General features: G+C 36.0%; 1 protein-coding gene across 9 annotated transcripts in view; it reads right to left on the bottom strand.

Moving 5' to 3' along the window:
* Positions 1 to 58: 58 nt before the first annotated feature.
* Positions 59 to 26704, bottom strand: part of LOC103058931 (C4b-binding protein alpha chain) — a 42186-nt gene continuing 15540 nt past the window's right edge. For 3 of the 9 annotated variants that reach the window (XM_088154582.1, XM_088154576.1, XM_088154584.1), the window contains 9 exons: positions 24768 to 24959; positions 24130 to 24312; positions 19289 to 19480; positions 18393 to 18584; positions 15380 to 15406; positions 13579 to 13642; positions 9324 to 10005; positions 7650 to 7869; positions 59 to 5063 (listed from right to left, as the gene is read on the bottom strand). In XM_088154582.1, the coding sequence (XP_088010708.1) occupies positions 9957 to 10005; positions 13579 to 13642; positions 15380 to 15406; positions 18393 to 18584; positions 19289 to 19480; positions 24130 to 24312; positions 24768 to 24959 (899 nt within the window). In that variant the 3' untranslated portion in view covers positions 59 to 5063; positions 7650 to 7869; positions 9324 to 9956. Of the gene's footprint in view, positions 6559 to 7649; positions 7870 to 9265; positions 10006 to 13578; positions 13643 to 15379; positions 15407 to 18392; positions 18585 to 19288; positions 19481 to 24129; positions 24313 to 24767; positions 24960 to 26704 lie in introns of all 9 variants that reach the window. The other 6 variants (XM_088154580.1, XM_088154577.1, XM_088154581.1 and 3 more) reach the window with 6 other exon arrangements.

Here is a 26704-nt window from a genome sequence, read left to right as displayed (position 1 = left end):
CGACAGACAACCTTAGCAGGCAACCTTTTGATGGTTATTTATGCTCCAACCACTGATATAGAAGAAGAGTCTTATGAGGTTCATGATTAAGTTCAATCGGAAATCAACAGGACATGCAACCAAGATGTGGTCCTTGTGGCTGGAGACTGGAATTTCAAAGTTGGAAATATTAAATGGGAAAATGTAGTTGGACTGTATGGCCTAGGAAATGAAGCAGGATACCAATTTATCATTTACTGCCTATGCAATGATTTCTTCATTGTGAATGCAGTCTTTAAACTAACAAATGGCTGTATACTGTACATAGACATCACCAGATGAAGTACATAGAAATGAAATTGACTGTAGTATTGGTACAAGGAGGTGGAAATGCTCAGGTATAACAGCATTTATACCTATTATAGACATGGCCAGGGGCTGACTGTGGAACAGATCATGAAATGCCCATGTGCAAGTTCCAAGTTAAACTAAAGCATAAGAAAGCATACCAGTTTTCATGATATGATCTTGAACATATACCCATCATTTTCAAAGAGAATATCAGGAATTGCTTGAAGTCCTGAACATCATTGATATGGAAGAAGAGAAACTGTGGAATTGTTATTATATAATTTATTAAATTTGTATGCTGCCCAACTCCCAACAACTATGGGTGGGTCACAACAATCAAACAAAGAAATTACAATTAATTACAATTAATTTAAAGAAGCTGTTAAGTATGAATGAATCTGAAAAAGAGTCTGCCCAAGATCAAGAAACTGAAGAAAGCAAACTGGATGTCAGAACAAATAGTGGAAATTGCAAGATAAATAGAATGCAGCTAAAGGTAATAAAAAATAAATAATTGTCATGATGCTACTTGTTCTTTTTATGCAGAGATTCAGACATGTAGAAATAAATCTGGATTTACAACAAAACCCCTTTTCTTCTTTTTACCAGAGTACCCTTGCCTCATCCACTTCAGGTGGGAATTACCTCTTATTTTGAGAATTATATTTCCTTTATCTTGTGCAGGCATGTCCACAGGGTATGGTAAAAAAAAAAAGTCAAAACAGAGGTCATGATGGTGTGTTCAAAGTTCTGGTTGTTTTTTATGTGTGTTGCAAGCGGAGCTTCAATTGCACCAATGTGACAACCATCTTGCCTTGTTTGAGCATACCCTGTAGACATACCTGAACTTGTGCCTTCTTTGAGGTTGTCATTCTTTATGTGCTGCATAACTGAAATCTTCCTGAACAAGCCTTTCTGCCTTTGGCCAGCTTTGAGTGAGTTTCACAGATTCCATCTTTTGTACATGTCAGTTCACACAAATACATGTCATTAAGTTGCACATTCACTATATTATGGCATTATATATCAGTATGTAGTCATTAATATACACATATATTAACTAAAGGAATTGTGCTTGCTTAACATATCCCAACACACTAAAACTCAAGACACTCGTAATTTAATCTGTCCACTTAATCTGCAAGCTTTATGGTAGAGATTAGCAACTAAATATAGGAATCTAAATTTCCTAACTGCTTTTATTGCGAACCCAATGGAGAAACGATGTGAAGAGGGAATGGCAGAATGATTTTCAGTAGTCCACTCTCAAGGTCCTGTCTTGACCAACATCGCTTCGAAGTGGTGCTCATACTCATAACCTAATCTCGCCTTCCTTTTTCCACAAAAGTCCTCAGGAAGACTCAGAGACAAATACAAGTAATACTAATTTATTTTTGTTTGGAAATGCATTTTCTAACTATTCCTAAGGTGACCTTGGAATTATTTTAATAATAATTTCTAAGAAGGTAAATTGAGCTTTTACTGATTATTGTATTATCATAGTTTGGACAAAACTCTTGAGGATGCATTTATTCCTAAATGAATATGGAATATGAATGGATAAGTAGTACAAATTAATTAAACATTTATGGACCTTTATTTTAACATCAAAATCATGGGTATTTCATATCACTGAATTTACTTTGTACTTATTTGCCAAGAGTATATTATACATTCATCGTCACTTCTCATAGCACAACCATCAATGTCAGCATCATAGTTTTTTCTAATCTTTACTAAGCTTTCTTAATCTGAGAAGAAGCTGCCACTTAAGATTAATATTTTGTCCTGTGAAAAAGAAATGGCAACATTTTATTGAACAAGAACAAGAATTTCAGTAACTATAAAAAAGCAGGCAGTTTATATGCAATATAAAGGTGAATTAAAAGGAAGACAGAGGAATCGCTTCTAAGGGAAAAATACAAAACTAACCTCACAAAGTTTTCTAACATATGCTGACAATGGAAAGTTAAAGCAGGTACAAAGAAATTTACCTAGCAAAGGAGTCACTGCACAATAATATGCCCATCCCAAAATTATATATGTGCTGTACATTATTTTAAAACACATGACTCAGTCACATTTTATTATACAAACAGCATGCTTTCATTTTAAAACAATCTTTCAGTGAGATTATTACCTTAGCTGTGAAGAGAAAGTTTTGACCAAGTTTTCTTCCTAGAGTGAGGGATCTTCATAACTAACAATACTCCTATATATATTTTTGGCTTCACAGGTATATTTGCTGAAGTAATAGGGAGAACATGTAATTGAAAAGATGGAGCAGATCAGTACAGGACTTAAAAATACATTTAGATGCACTGTTTGAAATGGACAGATGAGAGTTCATCTGAATTAATGGGCTGTTCTTGTTGAGGAAGTAGGTGAGTTTTACCAAGGCTAAACTCAAACGGGTGTGAGAATTGGTAGAGGGCTGCTGATGGGAATGGCAAAAACCTTTTCCTCACAAAATCACTGTATTTCAGTGCACATGTTCCATATTGATATTTGATAGAATATTCATTGCATATCATTACTACCACTTCCTTATGAGCATTTTCAACTGATGTACTTTCTTTCTGTAGCAAATAACTGGAATCTATTGTGTCAGCCAAGTTTCATTTGAATTAATTTTTCTTTCCCAAAGATATTTAATATTGTGTGCATTATATGGAAAAGTCACCTCCATTTGTTTTTGTTTTTTTTCATTTCTGCATTTCAAGCCAGCTGGGTTCACATTTGGTTGAAGGATAAATCAGCCCCCAAATACTGAAAATATTTATGTATCCAAAATTATTAGATACAAAACCACACTGAAGCTTATTATTGCTCAGGCATGTAAAACAGGAAAGTTACCAAATTCCCAATCCTAATTATGAGAAGTGTCTTGATGGCTAAGACAAAGATTTAAAAAATCAAATAAGGATTAGCTGGTCTTCCATATGAGTTCATATTCCTATGAGCTTCTGCTGAAAGGCTCATAGAATTGGGCTGCAAGCATTTTTAACTAATTATTCAGTATAAATAATGAATGTAAATTGATAAAGTGCTCATCGTTCTTCCTTTTGCAAAAGCATAATCCATATCACACCACCAAAAATGAGGAAAAGCAACAGAATACCAGCCAGAGAACCTATTAAAGCCAAATAAATATTTATTTCTTCATTCACTTTATGTTTTCCTCCAAAAGCAAAGGTTAAAGTAACCACAAATAACGTTCCAAAATAAATGGAATAATATACAAGGGGGGGAGCAGTAAAATTATCTAAAATTAAAAATGCTATGAGAATGGACATGTAAGGTACATTATGCAGCCTAAAAGTTTCATTGCATTCTATAGAATTCAGAATAAAACTATTGAGGACCACAATGAAAAGTTCAAAATTGTATTAAATATACTTGCCCCAGACAGCCAGAACAATTAATGCCTTTCTGGACTGCTTGGAACCAGGGTGGAATAAAAACATACTAAAAATATTAAACACATTCCTTTTTGAGGAGATAAGAAGAAGGTACAGGGACACAAAACTCTCCTTTAATGGGGGATCTGTGTTGCTTCACATTACTCACCTTTGAAGATTTTAAAGTTTCTGTCTATCTTTGGGGAATAGAGGCATTGCTATGGCAAGGGGGTGGGAGTTAGTGTAAATCAATGCCATTCAGCTCTCACTAAAGAAAGATATTGCCTGGAATATGAGCCTTCTATTCATATTTACATGCAGTGGAGTAAAGAAATGAGAGTGGGCTGCCTCTGGGCAGAGATTCCACTTTTCCCACTTGATTATTTTTGCTGGCCACAGAAAAGGCAAAAGTTGTAAGAAAACAAGGAAAGCTCATAATTGGGAGATAAAGTTATTTGTACAACACTCAGCATTCTGTGGAACTGAACTTATTCAGTCCTCACTAGACTATTTGAGAAATATTTTTTTAGCTTTTCTTTTTTCTTATGTGAAGTTCCTTTGTCAACTTTGCTGTTACCACGAGCACAGCAATACTTTCCTTTCCCTTCTTGACTTCCTTTGGCTACATATCCACCCTGACTCAATATATATATTTATAAATAAATTATAAATATAAGGGAAAACATTAATACCAAAAGATTAACAGAAATATTTAGATTTTTAAAAAGAAAACTGTCAGGATTTTTTAAAGATGGAAATCTAGCCTAACCCTAAACCTCCTTCATGCATTAAATTAACCATATGGATTAAGTAAAGAGGGAGACAGAGGAATATTCTTCTATCAACTCTTCAAGATCCAAGTTTCTATTTATATTCAGCTTAACACAAGCTGAATGCTACTTGTAATTGCAGACCCTGATAAAGCAGGATATCTTCAAATCTTGTTATTCAAAATGTCATAGGAATGAGTAGCAAAGAAAATAGCATCTTCCCATTCCTGCTGGATCATTGCAAAGTTAATCTTAGTTGGGCATTTTGCTTCTCATAGTGGCCTCTGGGTTGCTCACAAACGGGATGGAGACATACTGTACCTCTCTAATGCCATGTTCACCCACAATTAGAATTTGGAAGCATGTTGCCTTCAACCCTGGGATCACACTGAGTTTTCAAGATAGAGTTTGATGTCCTCCATGAATTTATCTAGTCTTCTTTTAAAAACATCCAAGTTAATGGCCATCACCACGTTTTGTAGTAATGCACTGTATGAAGAAGTGTTTTCTTTTGTTTGTTCTAATTATCCTTCTAATCGGCTTCAGTGGATGACCCCTAATCCTAGTATTAAGAGAGGAAAAAAACTTGTTTCTGTCCATTTTCTTCATGTGAGGCATAATTTTATACACCTCAGACATATCTCCCCTCCTCTGCCTTTTACCCAAACTAAAGAGCATCAGACATTCTAGTTTTTCTCAGAGGGAAGATATTTGAGTTCTCTGATCATTATGGTTGCCTTTTTCTGCACTATTATAACCTTTTTCAAATGTGACAACTAGAACTGTATGTAGTACTGCTGATGCAGACATACCATTTTCATTCAAGGACATTACAATGAGGGCACTTTTATTTTCAGTCCCTTTCTTAATGATCCCTAGCATTAAATCTGACTTTTCCCCACAGCTGCTGCACACTGAGTTAATGTTTTCTTTGAGCTACCTACTATGATTCTAAGATTCTTTTTCCTGGTTTGTTAGACAGCTCAGATCTCATCAATATACAGGTGAAACTCAAAAAATTAGAATATTGTGCAAATGTTCATTTATGTCAGTAAGGCAACTCAAAAGGTGAAACCAATATATAAGATAGATGCATTACATGCAAAGCGAGATATGCCAAGCCTTACTTCAGTATAATTGTGATGATTATGGCGTACAGCTTATGAAAACCCCAAATTCACAATCTCAGAAAATTAGAATAGTGTGAAAAGGTTCAATATTCTAGGCTCAAAGTGTCCCACTCTAATCAGCTAATGAATCCATAACACCTGCAAAGGGTTCCTGAGCCTTTAAATGGTCTCTCAGGCTGGTTCAGTAGGAATCACAATCATGGGAAAGACTGCTGACCTGACAGTTGTGCAGAAAACCATCAGTGACACCCTCCATAAGGAGGGAAAGCTCCAAAAGGTAATTGCAAAAGAAGTTGGATGTTCCCAAAGTGCTGTATCAAAGGACATCAATAGAAGGTTATGTGGAAGGGAAAAGTGTGGAAGAAAAAGGTGCACAAGCAGCAGGGATGACCGCAGCCTGGAGAGGATTGTCAGGAAAAGGCCATTCAAAAGTGTTGGGGACTTTCACAAGGAGTGGACTGAGGCTGGAGTTAGTGCATCAAGAGCCACCACACAGACGGATCCTGGACATGGGCTTCAAATGTCGTATTCCTCTTGTCAAGCCGCTCCTGAACAACAAACAACGTCAGAAGCATCTTACCTGGGCTACAGAAAAAAAGAACTAGTCTGTTCCCCAGTGGTCCAAAGTCCTCTTTTCTGATGAGAGCAACTTTAGCATCTCATTTGGGAACCAAGGACCCAGAGTCTGGAGGAAGAATGGAGAGGCACACAATGCACGATGCTTGAAGTCCAGTGTGAAGTTTCCACAGTCTGTGTTGATTTGGGGAGCCATGTCATCTGCTGGTGTTGGTCCACTGTGCTTCATTAAGTCCAGGGTCAATGCAGCCGTCTACCAGGAGATTTTGGAGCACTTCATGCTTCCTTCCGCAGACGAGCTTTATGGGGATGCTGACTTTATTTTCCAGCAGGACTTGGCACCTGCCCACACTGCCAAAAGTACCAAAACCTGGTTTAATGACCATGGGATTACTGTGCTTTATTGGCCAGCAAACTCGCCTGACCTGAACCCCATAGACAATCTATGGGGCATTGCCAAGAGAAAGATGAGGAACATGAGACCGAACAATGCAGCGGAGCTGAAGGCCGCTGTTGAAGCTTCCTGGTCTTCCATAACACCTCAGCAGTGCCACAGGCTGATAGCATCCATGCCACACCACATTGCGGCAATCATTGCTGCAAAAGGGGCCCAAACCAAGTACTGAGTACATATGCATGCTTATACTTTGCAGAGGTCTGATATTGTTCTATTTCCAATCCTTGTGTTATTGATGTCATGTAATACTCTAATTTTCTGAGATTGTGAATTTGGGGTTTTCATAAGCTGTATGCCATAATCATCACAATTATACCAAAGTAAGGCTTGACATATCTCGCTTTGCATGTAATGCATCTATCTCATATATTGGTTTCACCTTTTGAGTTGCCATACTGACATAACTGAACATTTGCACGATATTCTAATTTTTCGAGTTTCACCTGTATATGTGAAGTTAGAGACCTTGCCCTAGTGTGCTTCACTTTACATTTGCTTAATCATATTTGCCATTTAATTCACTCAGTTTTAAAAAGATCCCTCGGGAACTCTTTGCAATCACTTTTGTGTTTCTTTAATCATCTTAAGTAATTTAGTATCATCCATAAAGTTGACTAGCTGACTTCTTAACCAGAAGTAAAGAAAATGTATTAAGAAGTTAAAGAGAACAAGTCCCAACACAAATCTTTGATGGACTCCACTTCTTATTTACTTACCTGATAAAAGCTTTTATTTATTATATTTAAAATAAAAATATGTAAAATATGTACTGTATCCCAGAGGCCTTATGCATAACTCACAGAAAAAACAGAAGCCTCACACAGAGGGTGTTCTAATGTTCTTATACTACCAGCACAATTATAACCATGATATACCACCAGTATAGAATGATGGTTCTACCACTATTGCTAAACTTTTCAACAAAATACAGTCTATTACTTAACAAAGGGCCAAAAGAATGGAGGAAAAAATAAGTTAAATCTACCTGACAGTTGTTGTCACTGATGAGCTCCTTAACTATGGAGATGATGCTGGAACACTCTCTCTGAACATATTGCAGGGTATGACATTGCTCATGCAGCTTTCAATTTTCTCACTGATGTTGGAACAAACTCTACTCATCCTTCTATCAGCCAAGCAACTACTATGGCTGCTGTGTCTGCACTTTCTTCTTTTTCCTCCTCCTCTGGCTCTCTCTTGCTCACCTGTTGAGGAAAGGAAATCTCAGAGTCAGTAAGACATAGCTATGCCTCCTTTGGTCAGCCTCCCTCTTCATTTCTCTGGCTTCAACAGCAAGCTCTAGTCTATATGGAGATGAGCTCCCAGAACTCAGAAGGTAGCAACTCATCACTGGGAATTCCTGGACTACAGCTAAGTGGCCCATTTTGCTACATTGCAATGTAAAAGTTAAAATCATATTTAATATTACACTGCATCTCTATCTGAAAATGTAGAATCAGAGGAATTAGGGCACTACCAACTTACATTCATTCATAGGATTTTTTAGTGCACATATTAAGTGTACAGTGGGCAAAATCAGTGATGAACACTGATATAAGCACATTTTCAAACAATGGGAAATCTGCATCAAATAGTTTAACAAGTTTAGTTTCAATAAAGAAGAAAGCACAGGGAACCATTAATTCATTTTTAAAGAGGAAGAAATGGTTTGCCTAATATGCCAGTTGCCTTGCATGTAGAGTGCACGTTAATTCTAAATATTCTAACCTAAAAAAAGGAAAGGTGGAGAGGAGAGAAATAGTATTTACTAAAAATAATAGTGAAGGTGGTGCTAGAGAAATCAACATTTGGAGAAAGGGAAACTAAACTGACAGTCCCAAAAGAAAAACAGAAAAATCTGAACAATAACAAAATCCTTTGTTTAACAAATGGAGATCCTAAAGTCTGTCTCTTCTGGATTACTTATGGATTAATTAAGAAGAGATGCAGTGTACAACTTTCCCTTGAGAGTCTTGGAGGCAAAAATATTTTAAGCTAGCATGGATAAGTTCCAGAACATATGCAAGTAGCCAAATACAGATTTGTGAACTATGCATAGTTCTAGTCATGACAAAAGAATTTCAAACTACTACTTTAAAAGCAAATTTAGAAACAGGAAATGGTCGTGATTAGTTCAAGATCATAACTACTAATAACTAATATTGTTCCTTAAACAGCCAGGAATTCCTAAATATGTACTTTCTGCAAGTACCGGAAGAATACAAAAAGGGCTGTAGTCAAGTCATGTCACATATGAAATCAAAAAGTCCTTTAGTAAAGATTGCTTTTAAAAGACTTCTCTGGTACCAAGGCAAAAGTCATGAAACAGGCTACAAGCTTGAATAAAATTAAAATAGTGCTAGGTAGGATTGTAAGGAACAAAAGGAACAAAGTCCAGAGTCGCTTTGTGAGATGGACAGCTATATAAATGTGATGTATGTATGTATGTATGTATGTATGTATGTATGTATAAATAAATAAATAAATATCAACTCTAGGCCAGTCTCTGGAACCAAGTCAATATATTTGATTATGTACCGTCAAGTCATTTTCAATTCCTAGCAACCACATAGGTTTTCTACATGACAATCTATACTTAACCTGGTCTTTCAGATCTTCCAACTGTATACTCATCACCACTAAAACTGAGTATATCCACCTTGCTGCTGGTCATCCTCTTCTTCTCTTTCCTTCCACCTTTCCCAGCATGACAGCCTTCTCCAGCATTAGAACTGGGTCTTTGTATAATGTGTCCAAAGCAGGATAATTTGACCTTGGTCATTTGTGCCTTGAGTGAGAACTGTCGGTTGATTTGTTCAATGATCCATTGGTTTGTTTTCTTGGCTGTCCACAGTATTCTCAGGAGTCTTCTCCAACACCAAAGTTCAAAGGTGTCAATACTCTTTGTATCTTGCTTTTTCAAAGTCCAACTTTCGCTTCCATAGTTTGTCACAGGGAATACCCTGGCTTGTACAATTCTGATCTTTGTAGGTATAGACACATCACAGCATTTGAATATCCTTTCCAAGGCCTTCATGGCTACTCTGCCAGTGCTAGTCTATGGCATATTTCTTGACTGCTTGTTCCTTTGATGGTTGATTCTAAAAGGCAGAAGCTATCCACCACTTCATATCTTCATTGCCAGTTCTAAGGCTGGTTATTCTACTAACCAGCCTTACTAATCTGTTGTCATTAGTTTGGACTTCTTTATATTTATTTTTAGTTCCATTTCTTTCACTTAGCTCCTTAATTTTTATTACTAGAGCTTGCAGATCCTTTGCATTTTCAGCTATCAGGATACAGGTAGTCCTCTGCAACAGGAATCTGAATGCAACAGGAATCTGAAAGGGATGATTCTCAGTTAGGTACTACAGGGATTGACTTTTCTAAATTGTTGGCTTGATTATGGATAACAAATATTTAACATGGAATATAAATGGAGCAAATGCTCCTCAAAAGAGAAAAAAAATATTTCACTATTTAAAAAAATTTACAATCGCTCAAGGTGAATTATCAAAAGGTTGTTGTTTTTTAATTTGATGGACAATTTAGGGTTGGTTGATGTATGGAGACAGAAAAATGGTAATTTAAGAGAGTACACTTATTTTCAGAAAGACATAGATCCTTTTCAAGAATAGATATGATTTAGATTTCAAAGAATTTGGTTACTAAGGTCTCTAAAGTAAAGATTTTACCAAAGACTTTTTCAGATCATAATCCTATGAGTTTGGTGTACAAAAGGAAACTTAGTTCTTTTAGATGGAGAGTGAATGAAACATTACAGAAAGAAGCAATACTGGAGGATTGTAAAAAGAAATTAATTTTTTTGAAAATAATTTAAATAAAGGCACTGATTTAAGAATGGTTTGGGATGCAAGTAAAGCTTGCATTTAGATTAGAGGTTATTTTATACACATAATAGTGAACTTAAAAAAAAGATGCAAGAGAAAACACAGGCTATTTTGGATGTGATATGGAATAGATACAACAAACCCAGGTTGTACCCGGAACACTTTTCGGCTCTCAGCACAAGAAGCATTCTATAGATGAGAAATGATAAGTAAACACAAATAGATAAATTATTGTGAGCTATAAGAATGGAATATAAAATGAAATCAAAAGATCTGGTGGCAGAAGGACATACTTGCCAATGGTTCTCTTAGGTACAATTACTAGAAAGATTTAAAGTACACAATGCATTTTTGGCTTTGAACAATGTGAGACTGAGTTTGAACTAGAACTGTGTGCAAATGATGAACATGTTATTGCTAAAATGTGCAGACTTTTATTGAAATCTGAAATGGAAGAAGAACAAGTGAAATAATGTATGATAAAGTGGGCCAAAATTTTTGGTTATAATATACAAATGGAACAGTGGGAGAATATGTGGATGAAAGGATTGAAATTTACATTATGTAAATCTCTCTTAAGGAGAATTTCTATAAAATGATGTATCATTGGTATTTGTCATCGGAGAAATTGTCTAGAATGTATAAAGTTACTTCAAATTTGTGTTGGAAATATGAACAAGAAAGGACGTTTTATCATACTTGGTAGACTTGTAAAAAAGCCAAAAAGTTTTGAATTCAAATGCATACTTTAATTCAGAAGATTTTAAAGATTAATATACAATTGAAACCAGAGGCTTTTCTTTTGGGACTGATGGACAAACAGTTGGAAAAAAGTCATGGAATTTTGTTTTTATACATAATTACTGCAGAAAGATTATTACATGCACAAAGGTAGAAAGTTTCGATGCTACCCACGATGAAGGAATGGATGGTGAAGATGATGGAACTTGCTCAGATGGCCAAATTAACTTCTTTGATTACAGAAAATATACTATCTACATTTCTTGTTCACTGGAAACCCCTTACAGACTTTTTGCATGTAACAGAAAAAAATGAGCTTATGATTTATGGGTTTGATTAGAAAAAAATAGCTTATAGAAAAAAATGAGTTAGGCTGTAACCTAGAGTAAGAGGTAAATTTACTGTATATTTATATTTATAACTGCTGTACAGAAAATCGGAAGCTATTTCTTTATATTTTCTTTTCTTTCTTTTTTCCATACTTTTGGCTTTGTCGTTTTGCATGTAACAAAATTTCTTTTGCTTTTTCTTCTTTATTCTATATTAGTTTTTATATTTCTTTTTTTTTTAATTAATAAAATTATATGAAAAAAAGATACTCCTCATTTAGCAGGTAGTCCTCGTTTAGCAACCACAATTGGGACTGGCAACGTGGTCACTAAGTGACATGGTCACTAAGTGGGAAATCACAGGACCACAATTGTACTTACGATTTTACTTCAGCTTTCCTTTTTCCCCACCCCCCACCCTTTGGAATGCTCACCCCAGCACTGGGATAATTAAGCAAGAAGGGAAATTATGTTTGTATTTACATTCATCGGAGAGGAAAGGGTTACTAGAGAGTAAGCAGGAATACAATGGGGAATGCACATCAAAAGGAATGCACTAGCACCTGCCCTGTGGTACATCATCCCCCTGGATATCAGTTTGGCCCCGACCCTGCTAACCTTTTGAAAGACCTCAAAAACATGGCTTTGCCAGTGGGCATAGGGACCTGGGAGTGTGGTAGAGCCGGCACAGTGGTTGTAATGAGCGTTATTAGTAATGTGATTATCTCGGCTATGAATTTTATGAATGTTTTTATGATGGTTTCTTATATGCTTTTGTATTGTTTTTATTGTTTTAAACTGTTGTATTGTTTGGTTGTTTTATACTGTTTTAACTGTTTGTAAGTTGCCCAGAATCATATATATGAAATGGGTGGCTATATAAATTGGAATAATAAATAAATAAATACAGTATTCAGGTTCAAGAAGGCTGGGAGACAGAAGCAGTAGGGCCAAGAAGACATGATGAGAGAGGTCCTATAAGACCCAAAGAAGCTGAGTGGCAGCAGCCAGGAAGAATGGTCAAAATAGGACTCAAAACCATTTGCCAAGACATCAACAGTTACAAGAAAAAGTCAGGCTAGAGAAGGCCAGAAATGATGAAGCCATAATGGGTCCAAGAGCAGGCCAAAGAAAGGTCAAGCCAAAGTGAACCAAATGGCCAAGAAAGGCAAAGCCAGAAGAGCCAATGCCAGAGGCTATTAGAGCACAGTCCAAGCCAGAAAAGCTAGAGCCAGATATGGCACATGGGGCTCTGGTGGCAATTTCAAGAAAAGCCAGCAGCATCCCAATACCATAATGGTCAAGCCCGACTGAAACAACTGATAACAGAGACCAGCCAGCAATAAAGACAGCCAAGGGAGAAGAAATTGGTTGGGTTTGGAATTAGGACCTGGAAAGAGTTAGGACAGATCTGAAGCCAGAGTAGAGGACTATAAACTGTAGAAAAATAAAATATATCAGAGAGTTAACCTATAGGAAGAATAATAAAATGTCAGAATAAAGATTAATATGGAAAACAGAATAGTGTTTAGAGAAGTATAACAGCCAATAGAAATAGTAGACACAAGATAAACACACTAACTATACATTAGAAAGTGATAGCTAATTTTTCTTTTGTAATAAAAACACATAACAACAAGTTTTCCAACTGGAACTGATGTTTGTGAATCCTGCTTCAGTCTGTACCATTCCTGAATTCATGACAGATAGATATAAATATATGTGTAGCTTTTTTCTTTTTCTTTTTAAAATATATCAATACAAAAAAAGTTTGGAAGCAATTTGTGAATGAACACATATCGTGATATGAACACAAAACAGCCTAATCTATCTACTCCTTATATAGACTTTTTTCCCAATGTGGAATTACAATATATGCATAAAATACATGGACTGCACTTAAAATGATACTGCATACATTTTTTTTTCTATCTAGAGATACTGTAGTGTGATTATAAATCAAAAGAAAAACAGAAGTCAGGAAATAGTTTACCTTTTTTGTAAATATTTCTGGTAAAACATTTTGATTGCCAGAATCAATATAGGTAATAAACACCCTAAAAAGAAAAGAAAAATTGCAAAGTGTCATAGTAAAAATACTTATATAAGATCAAGAAAACTAACACATGATTCAAATTTAGTTACTCACTCCTGCAAGTTAACAAGTCCTTAGGGCTGGAATATTATTTGGAAACTATTCCAGCCCTAAGGACTTGTTAATTGCAGGAATAAGTAATTATGCTGAGGACTATTACATCATTCACTTGAACAATCAGTAAGAACTTTAACTCAAAAGTTCACAGCCTTCATTTTTTATATATTAATGGTCAGAGAACTCGAAAAGAAACAAATTATTATTTCAAGAAGGTAAATTTGATTTAAGAGATATACTTGAGACATTGTTGGATCACTCTCATGAATAAAATACAGCAATCAAAGGATACAACTTGTACAAAAGTAACACAAGCATGTTGTATTGTTGGAGTCGAAGCTTGGATTTTGGGATGCAGATGTCTCATTATATTACCAGATAACTTCTCTGATGTGCAAGTTTTGGAGAAAGCCATATCAGAGTCCAGTAACAGGCTACTCCAACCATTTGGAATAACCTTGGCACGCAAATAAGAAAGATCCTTACAAAGCATATTAAGCAAGCCCAAAGACCCAGTACCAAGGGAAGAAAACAGGACTGCAGGGAATGTTAGAATACTACATTGGACAGGCAGGAAATTAGCAAAACATATCCACAAACACCAACTAGTAATCAAAAAATACAGTATGACTTCACTAATCTCCCTCCACCCAAATAACCATAGGCTTAACCAACTGGGAAACAGTGGAAATCTTAGAACTAGCCAGATTTAAATATGCAAAAGAATTCTTAGAAGCACTGCACTCAAGCAGTGATCAGCAGACATATAGACTTAAAGCTTTCTAAGTACATATCAAAAGACATTACCAAAGACCCACAGTTAACACATCGCCTCCACAAAACCATTTTCCCAAACACCTAGATAAGCTACAGCCATCTCCCTAACATCCTAATCGTTAACTGCTCAGAGGGTCTTTGGGGATAAACACGATGCAACTATAGTAAGTAAGTAAAGAAGCAAATTCATACATACATACACACAAATAACTGATAATCATCTATAGTTCAACAGTCACAGGAAAAGAACACCTTCCCAATGCACCATCTCACCATACAATTATCAACTCCACCAATCACAAAGGTTGCAATCAAAACAGAGGTAAGACAGAATCACCACCTTATCAGCCAAATAAATGATCTACCAACATCAAGGATCAGTCACTTGCAAACAAACCATCTACCCATGGAATATCCCATCCAAGCATGTGCAAAGCTGGTAGACAGAAGGATAGGTAACTTCTATCAATTTAAACCATTCATTTCTCCAGAACGCCTCCACTAATATTACCTAGCAGGGTAATGAAATGACTGTAACCCAAAACCCAAGCATGGAGAACTCCCACAACATGAATGCAAACCCAAGCTATACATGTTCATTACCATCTCAGGAACAGAAACAACAGAGACAAAATTGTGTTCTGTGTTAAAAATATTCATATCTGCACAGATCAAGGGAGGAAACTTGGTGGTACAGTTGAGAGCTTCTGGGTTAAAATGAATGAAAGAAATAAAATCAGGACTTTGTGTTTACTTGCCAGCCTCCCAACAAAGAAGTAGATGACATTTCCAAAAAGCAAACTGGAAATCTTTCAAAGGAGCATGGAACAGTACTAATTCTATTTTCATTTTCAAGGTTACATACCAAGTATAAGTAGTTTGAGGAAGGCACCTAAAAAAAGGAGAAAAATTGCTGTGGTAAGTGAATTGCTTACAAAGTGAACATGTAGGTTATTTATGGAAAGATGAATTATTCAGCCTAAAAAAATCATCAGAAATTATTAGCTAATAAGTTCTACAGGCAAGTTCATGTAAAATATTCTAATATATCGATATATATCGATATCGATATAAAATGAGCTTTCAACCTGAAAACCTCTTGAACAATCAAGAAATCATATAGTTTTAAAAGAATATAAATTGATCCTACTCATTCTAAAATCATAACTTTTTATTTGAGATAACATTTCCTTTTAAAAATACAAAAGGTAGTGTATTATTTTAAAATAATTTAAATAAACATAAATAAATGAATGGATGAAGAATATTTATTTATTTGTGGATATACTCTTTATTATATCCTAAAGTACAATGCTGCCAGATCACACAAGCAGAGGATCTAAGAGGAACTCAGATGGCTCCTGAATACTTTCTCATTTGAGGAAAATCCTAATTAAAACTGCCTCCAAATAGTCCTGTGAGAAGGAAAAAGTGATGCCTCTTCAGGACCAGGACTTAAGGAAGACAGTAATTACAGTCACCTATCATGGGTAAACTGGAGGCAAACATTTCTTCAGAAGCAGAAACAATGGAGGAAAAGACCTGTTAGAACTCACATTTCCACATGGTCCTACAGAGAAGATTTATCTGGTTGCAAAGATTAAGATACAGTGAGCAGCTGAGGTTAAGAGCTGGCAGAATCAGGAATTTCCTGATTGACTGATTAAGCTCCATGTAGGAGGAGATACAGATTTAAGCAAGCTTACTGCTCACTCTTATCACTGCTTGCAATTGAAATCCTCATTCTGTGCTTCTCTGTGTCTGCCAAACTGTGTACTTGAACCTTGAACTGTTCTATGAGTTTCTGTACTTGCCTGTACTTCTGCTCCTCCAAAAACCAACCCAGCTACCAATACTTGTTGCTCTATTTTATGAGCTAGTTTCTTCCTCAAACTCTCTCTTTCAGCTTGCTTGGCCTCACATGGCTTTACCAATGGAGTTTGGACTGGACAAATGTGCCACCCTTACCATCAACAGGGGGAAAATAGTGAAAAGTGAAGAAATCAAGATGCCCTATGGAATTAACATCAAAAGTCTGGATGAAGAAGATCACTACAAATACCTGGGCAACCTTCAAGCTGACAACATCAAGCACACTGAAGTCAAGAAGGTTAGTAGTGAATACATCATGAGAGTGAAGAAGATCTTAAAGTCCAAACTCAGTGGAGGAAATACCATCAAGGCAATTAACACCAGGACAATTCCAGTCATTAGATGCACAGCTGGAATAGTAGACTGGACTTAAGCAGAACTAGAAGCCCTGGATAAGAAGAGCAGAAAGATAATGATGATGATTCATCCCCTTCATCCACGCAGTAGCATCGACAGACTCTACATACCAAGGAGCATTGGTGGGCATGGACTGTTGCAAGTACACCAGACAGCTGAAGAAGAAAAAAGGGCACTGGAAGAATATCTGAAGTACAGTGAAGAAGATGCACTGAAGCTAGTACACCATGAAAGCTTACTGTTATTGAAGAGACCAAACTGGCCTACAAGAAAGACCAAATGAAGAATAGAAAAGAGACATGGCAAGGCAAAGTATTACATGGCCAGTATACAAAAAAAAACAAGCAGGCAAAGCAGATAACAACAAGACCTGGAAATGGCTAAGAGCAGGAAAGTTGAAGAAAGACACAGAGGGGCTAATTCTGGCTGCACAAGACTAAGCCTTAAGAACAAATGCATACAAAGCCAGAACTGAGAAGACAGCAACAGACAGCAAATGTCACCTCTGCAAAGAAGCTGAAGAAAAAGTGGACCACCTAGTTAGCTGCTGCAAGATGACACAGACTGACTACAAACAACAGCATGACAAAGTAACAATAATGGTGCATTGGAATATCTGCAAGAAATACTATTTGCCTGCAAGCAAGAACTGGTGGGACCACAAAACAGACAAAGTAATAGAAAATGAAGAAGCTAAAGTGCTCTGGGACTTTAGAATTCAAGCAGACAAGCACCTGCCACACAACACCCCAGACTTTACAATTGTTGAGAAGAAAGACAAAAAAGTCTGGATAGTGGACATTGCAATACCTGGAGACAGAAGAATAGAAGAGAAAGAATTGGAGAAAATCACAAAATATAAAGACCTGCAAATTGAAGTAGAACGACTATGGCAAAAGAAAGCAAATATAGTACCAGTAGTTACAGGCACCTTGGGTGCAATCCCAAAACATCTGGAGCACCACTTGAAGACCATCGGTATTGACAAAATCACCACCAGTCAATTGCAAAAAGCAACTTTATTTGGAACAGCTTACATCCTGAGCCGATATGTTTAACACTATCAAACAACAACATCTGCCTATCCCAGGTCCTTGGGAAGGACTCGATAGGTGGATAAAAATGCCAATCCAGTCTAAACATCTGGCTGACTGCAACTAATAATAACAACAACAACAGTAATAATAGCAGCAACAAGTTCTTCAGCACAGCAGCACTAAAATGTTGTTATGCAGTGTAGGAGTTGGCAGAAAATATGCAGGTTTAAAATGTGCTGACCAGCACTTCCAATCTCTGTTCTACCTTGGCACAACAAAGCAAAATCTGAATTCTGTTCACGTAAGAAGCAAGGGGAACAGGGAGATGGAGGGGGAACGCATCCTTTGGTGCTATTTACTGTCTCCTATCTGAGCAAAGAGCCTTTTTTCCCAGATCACAGCATTAGGTAGTACTTTGGTTTTATATGAAGAAAGCAAAAGAAAGTTTCTTCAGCCTTTAATGTATTTTGTCAGATTAGAATCCTATAATCTTAAAATTCATGGAAGTATGTACTGTATTTTAAAAAAGGAACAGCAAAAGACAAATAATTCCTAGGCAGTTAAAACAATGTTTACTTAGTACAGGTATATATTCACAAACTTGATACTTACTCAGATGGCAACCTGGGACTCTAGGAAACCATTTCTTCCCACCAATATATTTAATCCTAGATGGTCCTATCAATATATAGCCAGCATGGCACTCAATAACCACCTCATCTCCAGGTTTGTACTTGTTTTTCCTCCCATGGACTATTGTTCCATGATAGACAAAAAGGTGAGAAGTATCTGGTGAAGTTCTAACTAAAAAATGCAAATAAGTATTATAAACTATATAAAACAAATACTGAAATTGATGTAAAAATATTCTTTTCCAAAATCATTAATACGTGAGCTTAAAACTATTACAATTACAATATAAGTTGTGTTTTGTTGGCAATATACAAACAAAGTGAGAGGGTAGTCAAGAATGGAAAGAGAGTGCAAGTAGAATTCAGGGATAAACAGAATGGCACAAAAGCCAAATATCCTTTTCCAAAGTTATGCCTGGTAAAGTGACAAGATGACTATTGTGGGACTTAGAAACATTACTTCCTTATAGTGGTTTGTCTGCATTGTTCCTGAACTTTTTATTTCAATACAAGCAAAACATTCATTTGAATTTGTCAAGCAATGCATTACAATATTCTGTTTGCAGAAACTGTCAACAAAAACGTAAGGTGCAATATTCTAACTCTCCTACAAATAACTGGAATGCCCAATCAGGACATCCTGCATTAAAACATATTACTAATAGTGTAGGGAAAGATACCTGGACTGAATACATCATTTAGAAGTTCATTCTTATAAAGAGATATGTTATAGGAAGTTAATAAACACAGAACCACTCAATATTCACCTTATGAAAACTGATAATATTTAAATCATATTGATCCTATATAACCACATCTTGACTACAGCATTAGAAGCAACAGAAGTGAGCACTTCATGTCTAGATTTATACCTACAGACACATAATTGTGCAGGAGGATTCCAGAGATTATAGCCTTCACACTGTATAGTCATCATTGTGGTATCATCAATAAAAGAATAGTTCAGGTTGCAACTTATGGCAACTTTTTTTCCACTTTCATAGTGAGGTTGCAAGGGCTGTATGTTGCCATTGAGAATCAATGGAGCACCACATATGTATGCAGAAACTATAATAAAAAATACAGGTTTTAAACAGAAATTGTCAAGACATAATCATAGTATCATCCATCTACATTCTGATAATGCTAAGAAGGTAAGTTACAACTTAGTTTCTCTTGATTAGTTCTCATTCAAGTCACACAAAACTTGTCCATTTCAGGCTAGAAATGTGTCTAAGAATCTTATATTAAGTTACACTTTGACATGTCTATAAGCTCCTAGGCAACCAGACTAAAAAGCTTTATTGAACATTTTAGTTTAAATTCTCCTTCAAGTCATGCTCAAGTCCTGGGGAGGTTTTTGTATAGGGTGCAACAGTACAAAAGTCATTTATCACTGCCTTCTTCTGGGATGCTTTTTTACTTCCTAGATTAGGCTCTACACTTGGTGTTCTCCCATCCAAATATTAGCCACCAACCCTGCTTACCTCAACTATTCTCTGTGCCACATAGTGATATAAAAAAACAAAGCTCCCTTTGTGTGATGGAATGGAATTATGAAGGCCAAGCTCAGGGAGATAAGCATTTTCTTAGCTCACCGGAACCGCGTGGGAGGAACAAAAGGATGAGACTGACACCTCCCTGAGGAATTCACACTGTTGTGGCTGGAGGACTTTGGGAACTGGGGTTTAAGTCTGGGAAGATTCTTGCTAGAGGTTGTAGCTAATAAACATAGCTGGACTGAATCTGCATGGTCTCTTGGAGTTCCTTGGGCTAGGCCTAACATCAATCTTCCCACTGGATCTCCAAAATGCCCCCTGAAGGCCGTGACGAAATTCTGGTAGTTGTTGAGCATTGGATCCCCTGTCTCTATGATAGGGGTAGCCCATTTGGCTGCAGCGCCCTTCAATAAACTCATCACAAAAGCCACCCTTGTCCGATCTGTAGGAAACTCTCCTGGTCTGCCATCTATGAACAACTCATGTTGTACCAGGAAGGTTCTCATCTGCTCCACCTCACCTCCGTACTTTTCTGGCATGCTACCAGGTGAACGTAGCAACACAGGAGGTGGGGGAGGTGGTGGCTGGGCTACAGGTCCGAGCTGCTGTATTAGTTGTCCCATAGCTGCTTGTAGGTTATTAATTTGTGCATCCACTTGCTGCTGATGCTGTAGCAGGGCTGCTGCCAATAACTGTGGTGTCAAATTAGCTCCCTGGGGATCCGTTGCCATGATTCAAACTCCTTCGTCTTGAAGGTAGTAGGAGTCTGGGAAGATTGATGTCAGGCCTAGCCCAAGGAACTCCAAGAGACCATGCAGATTCAGTCCAGCTATGTTTATTAGCTACAACCTCTAGCAAGAATCTTCCCAGACTAAAACCCCAGTTCCCAAAGTCCTCCAGCCACAATAGTATGAATTCCTCAGGGAGGTGTCAGTCTCATCCTTTTGTTCCTCCCACGCGGTTCCGGTGAGCTAAGAAAATGCTTATCTCCCTGAGCTTGGCCTTCATAATTCCATTTCATCACACTTTGGCATGTTTAGGAACTTTAACCTTATGACCAACTGCTGTATGGAGGAAGTACATGTAAAAGTAGTCATGAGAATTTATTCAGTGAAAGCTAAAATAATGTGGCATGCATTGTACTAAGTCACAATGTAGTCTGTTTGTGGTTCTAGAAGTCCTAATTAAAATGAAGGACTTCCGGGGAAGATGGCCAACTGAAGATAGCTCCGTGAAAAAGTGGACTTTTTAAGGAACCAATTAACAGATCGGCTCCTTTGATCCTCCCTGGATAAAACAGATTAGAGATTGCCCAAGCTATTTCTTTTTGTTCCTCTTCCTCATGAAGAGACTGCAAGACAGTGATCTCTGGTGGAGGAGAGGAACCTGGAGATGAGGGAATTCGCCATATTTCCTATAGCCACAAACGGAGCCTTCCAAAGGACATTACATTTGGGCACTTCCCTTGCTAACTTCAGAAACTATTTATTAACAACTTTACCAAAGTTAGACAAGGCTGAAATCACCCAGTGAGTGAGAACCTTCAAACCTTATTACAAGAAAATGAAGATTTATTTTTATACCTTTTAAGAATAAACGGCAAAAAGCAAGACAAGGTTTTGGCTACAGAAAGTTTTAAAAAGATTAAGGGCTCAGAAAATGTTGGTTAAACTTTGAATATTAAGAGTTTGAAATTATTTTTAAAGAATAAATGCATGTTTGTGGGAAATAAATTATCATCGCATTCAGAGATATCTTTAAGGAACTCCACCGAGGACTGCGTCAAGACTTTAAATCAATTATGGCAGCTATGTTTTGTCTTTCTGGGAACAGTCTGTTTTCAGAACAATATGTTATAGACAAGATATATAAGAAATTCCATTTGAGAATAACATGAATGAAACTTTGGATAAGAACCTGCCATTAGATGCAAAGAGAAAACTGTATGAGGTTTTAAAAATTAAGAAGGAAATAAAAGAATAATGGGAATAATTCTTTTTAATTGGATTTACAAAAGATACTGCTTAAAGAATGGAAGAAATTCGTAATAAGGATCAAGAACTATTGAAATGGATTACAGTACAGAGAAAGATTGTTCTATACAAAAAAAAAAAAAAAGGAATATAAAATCGGCATATTCAACCAGGGTTAAAATGGGGCAAGTTGTTACTTTGGGTTTGTTTTTTTGTTTTTGTTTGTGTGTGTGTGTGTTTTTGGATTTACTGGTATTTTAACTGGAAAAATGTGGTATACTGGATTTGCTTATTTGGCATTTAAATTCTTTACTTTATAGCTATTTTTGTAACCTAATTGTTTAGTATCTAAATGCTTAGTATCTAATTGTGTGAATTTTTTTTTTTTTAAAGGAGAAATTGACTTTTTTGTTAGGTTAAATTTTAGTCTTTTTTGGTATTAGGATGCTAGGATTACCTTATATTTGTGAATAGTTTAGAGTTGAGGTATGGAATGTTTGTTTGAATGGGATGGGTTGTTATTTGGGGTGGTTATCTTTGGAACGGTTGGCATTTGGAATGGGATGTGTATTGGAGTTTTTTAAAGCAGAAATTGTCTTTTTGGTTATGTTGAACTTTAGGTTTGGTTTGCTTATACTTTTTTATGGCTTTTAAATGGAGTTTTGCTTAAAGTTAAGAGTCAAGGCATGGAAAGTTGAGTTTTATATTTGTTAATTAATTTTAATACTTTAGAGCTCTGACTTTTTGCTGACAATTGAATAAGGAGAAGATGTTACCTATTATATTAATTACTAAATGGGTTATGGGATGAAGAGTTTAGATTTCTTAATTAAGAGGGATGAAATTATGAAATTGTTTATTACTTGTCATGATGAGGGTGGGAAGTTGCTTTCTTAAAAGGGTTTTTTTTCTTTCTTTTTCTTTTCTTTTTTCTTTTGCTTTGTATTATCTTTTACTGTTCTTTTAAAAATCTTAATAAAATTATTGGGAAAAAAGAAATCATGATTAAGATAAATTATGATTCTTGTCCTTATGCCACCTCAAAGGGGAAAAAAATTATGGCTTTTCTTTTGGCAGTGACCAGATAATAGCTACCTACTTCTGCAAGTGGTCTGTTTTAAATCTTTTAATCTGTTTTAAAGGCAGCCACCACAGAAGCAGTCAGGTGCCACTGATCTTCATAAGGCATATTTCTGAGGCTTGCTGTTTTTCATCACTGCTTCATTCTCTTTATTGGATAGCAACCTGCTTAGAAAGGTGTGATATAAGTTGCTAAATATTAATGTTTTTGCTAATTTTCTGCAACCTATTGTGGTTTAGTGTAGCATTGAGAAGACTCAGATTCATATCCATCCTCAGCCACAGAAGCTCACTGGGTAATTTTTAACAAGTCACTCCCTCTTTGCCCAATTCACCTTAGAGGGCTGCTGTTGTGGGGGAAAATGAAAGAAGGAAGTGCTATGTATATTTCCTTGGGTTCCTGAAGGAAAAGTGTGACAGAAATCTAATCACTCAGTAACAGCTTCTCAGTAGATCATCCCTGTCCACCAGTTGCTTTAAAGTTCCTTTTCTGTGCATTTGCTGCAGACTTAGGACTTAGAGTACTTTGCACTTATGAATTTTTCTATTTTTGCTATTTCTCTTTCTTCCAGCTTGGTGCCCTTCTCCTAAATCTTCTATTAACATATCTCATACTGTAATCTGACTGAATTGGAATTCAGGTTTGAATTTTTAATTAAAATTCAGTTTCTTCAATTCAGCCTTCCTGTACTGCAGGGCACAGATTTTGCTTCATGCCCATCCATCCATAGATAAAAACATGAAAATTATCTTATTTGTTAAGTATGTCCTAATTAAAATAGGACCAGGAAGACCCAGTATAAGTCCTCCTTTGCTATAAAAGCTCACAGGATGATTTTGGGCTGATCACAGAGTAATGTTAAAGAAAAAATTGGAGGAAGAAGTACTATAAAAAACAAATGTTTCTCAACATTGGAATGCCTGTCATTCTATATTACAGTGCTATTATTATATAAATAATTATGCTGCTTAAACATGATCAATTTTCCATAGCTGGACAAGCCTCTACATGACATTGAATAGGACAGAAAAACAGAAGTCAAGGTATGAATTTCAAGGTATGAATTATATCAACCATTCTGAGGGCTACATTTAAATGACTTATTACTACTAAATGAGAAAAGAAGTTCCAATCAAATACTTTTTTAAAAAAGAAAAATCTTACTCTTTTTACATGATGGTACTTTGGGAACCCAACTGCTGTTCTTTTCACATCGAATCAAAGGATTTCCAACCATAAAATACCCAATTTTGCACTGAAATGCAACATTGCTCCCATACATATATGACTTCTCAAATCCAGTTATTTTTATTCCATGTTCTACCACTGGATCTTTACAGAACACCACTAAAAGAAGATAGGAAAATAAATACAAGCTTAAGAAATAGAACATTACGAACTGTTTCTGTACATTTTTCCATCTATATTTTACCTGTACATAGACCAAAAATATAGTACAGCATAAATCTCCAGTGATTTTTCTTCCAAAAGGCAAGCCTTCTTCCTGGAACTTTGAATCAAAACATTTAAAACTTTTAACTTTTATTCTTCTATATGCCACTTAGAGTTACTTCAGTGATTGAAATAGCCAATATATTAACTAAATTTATAAATAAAAATCAGTTAAGGAAATACATTTATATGATTAAGAGAAGGCTACCATTAAACAAACTGAGAAAACTGGATATGAATATTATGCTTAGAAATAAAGCAAAATAATTATTCAATGTTCTTGAAACAGGTAAGGAAAAAAGGAAGAATAGTACAAGTGAATTTTTAAAAAGGAAGGGGAAAAAATCAACCTTGGCATATGGGTGGTTTCCCTTTCCACCGTCCTGTTAGATCTCTATTACCGCTGCAAGAAATAGAGGATGGCCCAATAAGGGAGAGATTTTTATTGCAACTGTAGTTTATTATTGTTCCATAAGGGTAAGTGCTTGCATTCCCATTGTGAAATCCATCAATAATATTTGGAGGCTCTCTACAGTAAATTCCTGGTGAGGAGGAAAAACAATTTAGTAAAAATATTATATCATCATGGAGAGAGTCTTAGACTACAAATAGTGTATAGGCAAGAATGAGGAATTATCAGTAGTTACCATTTTTAACTGATTCTCTGTTGAGATCCATAAATAGAAAATGTATCTGTACATATACATAAAATTCTAAGAACTTATTAAAAAAATGGAAATCTTTTAAGGCCCCAGGAGATAATGGAGCTGTGGTGACTTGCTTCCAGATAAATATTGTGAGCCAATTGAAACTGTCCTCAATGTCCTAAGGATAAACCAAATATTGTCATTTAAATGCTAGAGAATGCACTGATACAAAAGGAGAGGTCTGTGTGAGTATTGCTTTCTATTACTATAATGTCCAGCTCACACCCTCTCTTTAGTTCAGTCTTTTGCCATTACTGTTGGTTATTTGATTATCCTTGTTGGTTATTTAATTTTTCAAACTCTGTAAAACTGTGCTCCATTCCACTCTGCAGAGAAGACAGATCTCCTTAATATGTTCTTAGAACAGAGAGGGAAAGGAAGAAAAGACCCAGATTGGTGAGCAAGGTAGAGAAAATGAATCAATCCTATGTGTAAAAAAAAACTAAAACAATTGCAACCACCACCATTGCATCTTCATGTGTTCTCAACAATTCTTTCTTACAACAGGAGGCAAAGCATTTTTCACACCATACAATATGCTTTCTCTGAAGGTATTTTCAGTATAGTCAGAAAAAAAAAAAAATCAACACTAAAATCCCATTTGAGAAGAACATGCTGCAACCAGAGGACATAAAGAATATATGAATGTTACTAACAATTTCTATGTGGCAATGACATTCAAAACCAATATAAGAAAAAGATACAACTGTTTTGAATGATCACTGGGCATTTATCTAATCTGAAAAACAAAATCTGTTACATACAGACATTTGCTAGCAAAGAAATAAGTGTTTCAAGAGCCTGGGTGGACAGCATGGATGCTGGAGGAAGGAACTTTTTTTTTCTTGTACAGCATACAAAATAACAAATAACATTTAAACATATTTCTTTATTTAGCTTAGGGAAGACAGCTTGAGCCTTAATGTCTAATGTACTGTTTTGCTCAGTCTATCCCTTGTGGCTTGAGATACAGATTTTGGGGGCAAGGAGAAGGAGAAGAGCAAACTTGTGTAAAGTGTGTCCATATTTCTGATCCTGAAATATAAACAAATATGGCACTATTGTAAACTTACCTAAGCTCAATTATGTTATACAAATGTGGGAACCACTAGGCAGTATCACTTTACTTCCTGAATACTAACTTCTTTTACCACATGAAAACATAATATTTTTGTCACAATTTAAATAGATTATCATCCAGTTCTACTGATTACTGGAAATATTCTTCAATAATTTTTTCTCACGTGACACTTCCCAAGCCTTTCTATTCCAAATTTACTATCAAATTTCATAACAATATGCTTCCATGCACATATATACATAAACTCCAAATAAATATTGAAGCAATGGAGTACTTTAATCCAACTATCAGTGGATCTTTACAGAGTTGAAAGCTAAAATTTTATCCTGAAAGGTATGTATAAACTACTTGATTATCTGACTGAACTCAATGAGACTTACTTCACAGTAAAAATGAATAGGATCAGATTGAATTTCCCTCAACTGATTTCCTTCTCTGTCAGCTCAGGAGAAAGAAACTAAGGCACCATTTGGTCATATGGTACCTTTTAAACCACAAA

This window comes from Python bivittatus, unplaced genomic scaffold (genome assembly GCF_059951505.1).
Source record: "Python bivittatus isolate LINGU-HERP-01145 unplaced genomic scaffold, Pbiv_v1 ctg000700_np1212, whole genome shotgun sequence".
In the NCBI taxonomy this organism is placed as follows: Eukaryota; Metazoa; Chordata; class Lepidosauria; order Squamata; family Pythonidae; genus Python; species Python bivittatus.
The sequence above is the reverse complement of the archived record's forward strand: the minus strand, read 5'-3'. Positions and strand labels throughout refer to the sequence as shown.